This window comes from Triticum dicoccoides, chromosome 7B, assembly GCF_002162155.2.
Source record: "Triticum dicoccoides isolate Atlit2015 ecotype Zavitan chromosome 7B, WEW_v2.0, whole genome shotgun sequence".
Classification (NCBI taxonomy): Eukaryota; Viridiplantae; Streptophyta; class Magnoliopsida; order Poales; family Poaceae; genus Triticum; species Triticum dicoccoides.
In genome coordinates, this window is record NC_041393.1 from 435,624,095 (window position 1) to 435,629,117 (window position 5,023).

The following is a 5,023-nucleotide window of genomic DNA, read 5'->3' on the forward strand; positions in this document are numbered from 1 at the left end:
AAATTTTCGCTAAAATAAAAAGGAAAAAATCTGTATTTTTACAAGCTGTAGTGGCGTGTAGCTTAATGGCCAATGGTTTAAGTACACCTCAAGAAGTACAAGGCGAACTGGTTAACTGTTAAACAAATCCATGACAACTGCATCAAGTAAATTAAACTATCCTCTGCTAGGAGACGAAGCCCACACATCCTATTTTACTCCTAACAATACACCATTTCCTGCTCTGACTTCACACAGAGGGGTGTGGAGAACAGCTCCAAGACATAACAATTGTTAGATTTTAAAATGGCATCAAGAAGTTGACCCCATCATTTGTCCCAAGAAATGGCAGCAAATGAGGTTGAATTTGTGTGTATATAACTAGGGGATTGAGCCAGATGCCAAACTAAGGTAGTACACTATCTAGGAGAGATGGAGACAGAGATAGAAAGGGAGAAGATGGAGAGGGGCAAGTCTGAGCTGAGGGTAGTCATGGAGGAGCTCTGCTTGCTCAGCCCAGGAGATGGTGAAGAACAGGAGCAGGAGCAGCAACTTAGGTCATCCACCATGGATCTCCTCTGTGTCTCCAAGCAGCTCCTGCATGTCCTTGGTTGTTTACTTACTCAATACTATTTCAGATGCAAAATATATCATGCTATTTACTTCACTCTTTTGTTCAGTAAGAAGTTCATGAAGATTGAACTGTTCTGTTGTTCTAGAGAAAAAAACACCCTTTTTAAATACTTGTCGATTTTTTTTTCCTTTGCGTTGGGACGAATCGTGGAATATTTTCTCTCATGAAGCATGGGAATGAAAATGCCCACCATTTAGACTGATATGAAACTGAAACTGAAAATTGTAGAAATGAACTTACATTTGTTCAGGGCTACTCTGTTTCAAACCCTTGCTTACCATATCTGTAAATTAAATGTTGAAATAATAAACCTTTTGTTTTTTCAAAGATGAGATTGGGCCAACGTTACTAGTCCTCAGGCAAGACATTCAGCAAAATGTTCAGGTAATTGCTCTTTGTACGAAATCATCTTATTCCCATGTTGCCCTGCATTCTGCATTGCATTTGTTCACAACACTAAGCAACTGAGCATGCCAAATCCTTGTGTTAACTGCGATTATTACAATTATCTATCTTTTGCAGAGACTAGAAGATCTCCATGCAAGAGACTCCTCGAAATATGCGACTTTGACGGCGATTGTGATAGAGGAAGTGGAGGAAGGGACCTCAAAGAAGACCAACAGTTGCACCAGGGCAATTATCTGGCTGGCTAGGTAACTTAGTTGTACATGGCCTTTCTGCTCATATAGCATATGTTCTTGTATACCATATATGTCAATTTTGTTTCAAAACTTTAGTCCTTAAGTGTCGGAAAACGCGTTGGGTTTAGGTCAATGAATTTCTCAGTACATTTGCTGGAGAGATTAATGAAGAACCCAGAGTCAAGCCTGAAAGAGATGGTGGAAGAGGCATACAAGAGCACCCTGAAGCCATTCCACGGATGGATCTCATCAGCTGCTTACAGGGTATGATCAGTTGACATACTGCTTTCATGATCATGGCTTCTACAGAATTGCGTATTATTTTACATGACTATAAAAGCTACTAGCAATTATCTGAAGATTGTTCACGCGGCAAATCTAGTTCATCGATCGTGTGCGTAGATTAATTTGCCGAGTTGCAGTCATCAGTTGGTCTGAGTTGTTTCCACTGACCTAATCTGTTGAGCATAGTTGCAAATTGTCAGGTAGCATTGGGTCTCATTCCAGAAAGAGAGATCTTTATTCAGCTGCTGATGGGGAACTGCCAGGATCCTGAGGATTTTGGAGGAGATGTCATGATCTTGGTCTCCATTGTACAGCCTCTGCTAGAAGAGATCAATGCCATTTTGGTCAGTGCTCCCCATCCACATGCACATCTTCTTAATGAATCAGTCATTGCATTGCATGAGAGATATGTGTTTTCTGATGCCGTTCATGGTTAATCTACAGGTCAAAAACCAGCTGGACAGGCTCAAATCCACCTGAAAAACAAGGATGGCCAATCACCTGATGATTGTACATATCTACTACTGTACTGCACAAGCTAATTAACCTACCTTGCGTTATAAAATGAAGATTAAGGACTTCTTTGTTGGTGGTTTTTCTTTAAGCAATTGCTGGTAGTTGGTTCCAGACTCCCTTTTTGTTAAGCTGTCACAGATGTCTTTGCTGTATGTCTTTGTGCCCTTGTAGTTTTAGTGGGTTGGATGTATCGAGTACTTATTTACCTGAAACAAAATGCATCTCCTGTTTCTCTTTCTTCTAATTTCCTTTCCTGTGACTCGCAGTATTTCTTTAATCTCTACCTTTTGATTTTCATCAACAAAATGACGTGAACAATAGAAAACGTTAAAAATTCAGACTTGTGCTCGCTAGCTCCTCTAGAGAAGTTCAGAGATCTTTAAGCAATTTACTGAAGTTTCATCCCAGATTGATTTATCATACTCATACACTTACTCTCTCACATAGTATCATTTTTTTTATTGTCGAGAATATCATATGAAAAGTATTATAGTACTACATGCTCTGCTCTATGATCCGTGAACTTTTGTACAAGAGAATGGAAAAGGTGACAACACCGTTCATGCCTTCACAACAGCAACCACCAAGAATCTTCTTCTCTTCTCTAACAGTTATGATGTATTTTGTTGTTTTCTTCTAGCTCACCGCAAGATATACAAAAACTAAAGAAACCATGAGTTGCACGTACCTGATATCTTGAGATGAAGATGACATTGACGGTCATCGATCTCGGCTCAGCTGCTTGCGATTTCACAGCTATATGCTTGAGATGAAGATGAAGATGTTTGGCCAGTTTTGTTTCTTAGCTGTTTGCTTTATCGTTTCACACCAGAGTTATTTTTACTTATCCAACTTTTTTTATTTGTATCAAACTGAAATTAATACAAACATATGTTGTACTACATCTTAAGCTCTACATGATCCATTGTGCAACTTGATAACATATGACGCATCCAGCCATATTAACTTGTTCATCATTCAACTAGAACACAAAACTCAGCCACTCATGCGTGCATCACCTATCCTATTACTACATGCCGCCTAAATTGGGCGAATCATCCCCATGCCACCATCTTGAACCAGCCATAGAACCCGGTAGCTCTACTCAATTTATTGAGCACCAGGTTCGGATTGAATGGGTAGCCAGAAGAATGGGTAGCAAACAATTGAGGAATTTTATTTGCTAAAAACCATATAGTTGTGACAATGCCTATAAAACTTTGTGTCAAACATATTATTTTTTTTTTTTATTTATTGTGAGAAAACTTTCAATCTATTCATCTTTAATCATGGCAGTATGACGAACATCGGAAATAGTAAAAATTACATCAATATCTGTAGACCACCTAGCGACGACTACAAGCACTAAAGCGAGTCGAAGGCGCGCCGCCGTCATCGCCCCTCCCTCGCCGGAGCCGGTTAAAACTTGTTGTAGTAGACAATCGGAAAGTCGTCGTGCTAAGACCCTGTAGGACCAGCACACCAGAACAATAGCCTCTGCCGTTGAAGAGTAGCGTATATTAGAAGGATCAAATCTGAAGACAGACGAACGTAGACGAACTACGACCAGATCCGAGCAAATCCACTAAGGACGGATCCGTTAGAGACACACCTCCACACGCCCACCGGCGATGCTATATATCACCGGGACGGGGCCTAGGTTGGGAGAACATTATTCCATCTTCAGGAAGCCGCAGTCTTCTCGTCTTCCTGAGCAGGATACAAATCCTAACAAAACTCGAAAGAACATCTAAAAGCGGAGCCCTCCCACCGGCAAAACATATTATAAATACTAAAAGTGGTGGAAGGTCAAAAGTCGCTAAAATAACTCGCCACGGTAGTCGAGCAAAGTGGCAAGGAAAGAATAGATGTTGAATAGATTCATCCTCGCAATTTGTTTCCTTTTCGATTTTTGACAAGTTTTTTGAACCCTGAACCGTAGAACAATTGTTCTAGCACCTGGGCCAATTGATGAGGTAGTTGCTCATTTATCCACTGACAAGGCACCTGGGCCAGATGGATTTAATGGAAACTGTTGGAATATTATTTCTAAGGACTTTTATGAGCTTATTCAAGGCTTTCACCAAGGAAAAATCAAGCTTCAAAGCATCAACAACTCCTACATCACACTCATCCCAAAGAAAGATAATCCTGTGACATCAAATGATTTTAGGCCAATATCTCTGCTTAACTGCACTGTCAAAATCATGACCAAGCTTCTTGCCAATAGACTCCAAAAGATCATTCTCAAGTTGGTGCATATTAACCAATATGGTTTCTTGAAGGAAAAATCTATTCAGGACTGAGCATGGGCATTTGAATATTTGCACCAATGCCAACAATCAAGACAAGAGATTATCATCCTGGAATTGGATTTACCGAAAAAGGGTTACCCCCGCTTTGTATTCCAAAACAACCAACACCGATGCATAGATCGCTGGGGCGAGCAGCACAACAAGCCCAAAAGAAAAAAGAAGAAGAAACAAATGCCAACAATGGCAGCTCAACAAAGCGTGGATGACCCGCCACCGCTGAGCCCACCGGAAACAAACCATCATAACCTGAGGCTTCGATCCGCCGCGTGCCAAGCAGCACCCCCAAGAAGGAATGCGACGCCGACGACGCTGCTGCTCGGACGGGTCCTAGGGTTTCCCCCGGCACGCAGAGGGAGTTGGGGGTGGATAACAATGACACCCTCCAGGAAGGAATGGTGGCACCCGCAGGCGTCACCGCATCGGAGCCTAAGACCGGCAAGGATTTCTCCCACACTCCAAACCCCGACGCCCGACCGAACCGGAGCCGACCAGCCAAACCTCCGCCCACCACCTTGCGCCATCTCGGCTGCGCCACCACCCATGCCGCCTCACTGCGAACACCACCACGAGGCCAAGAGACCCGAAGAGAAACGCCAAACGATGGAAGCAGCGGCACTGTTACCGAGCAGGAGGGACCCACCTCCCCCGCCAAC

The 5,023-nt window shown here is 42.5% G+C and overlaps 1 protein-coding gene across 1 annotated transcript; it reads left to right on the forward strand.

Moving 5' to 3' along the window:
• The first annotated feature begins 318 nt into the window (after positions 1 to 318).
• LOC119340354 (glycolipid transfer protein 3-like) lies at positions 319 to 2,282 on the forward strand. Its single transcript, XM_037612266.1, has 6 exons — positions 319 to 589; positions 942 to 997; positions 1,136 to 1,266; positions 1,383 to 1,518; positions 1,740 to 1,883; positions 1,984 to 2,282. The coding sequence occupies exons 1-6, from the start codon at positions 412 to 414 to the stop codon at positions 2,017 to 2,019; spliced, it is 681 nt and encodes a 226-aa protein (XP_037468163.1). The 5' UTR covers positions 319 to 411; the 3' UTR covers positions 2,020 to 2,282.
• The last annotated feature ends 2,741 nt before the right edge of the window (positions 2,283 to 5,023 follow it).

Coding starts and splice junctions, on each gene's coding strand:
- LOC119340354 (XM_037612266.1), top strand. CDS start 412: ATGGAGACAGAGATAGAAAGGGAGAAGATGGAGAGGGGCAAGTCTGAG. Junction 1,519..1,739: donor TCTCATCAGCTGCTTACAGG/GTATGATCAGTT, acceptor GCAAATTGTCAG/GTAGCATTGGGTCTCATTCC. Junction 1,884..1,983: donor AAGAGATCAATGCCATTTTG/GTCAGTGCTCCC, acceptor GTTAATCTACAG/GTCAAAAACCAGCTGGACAG.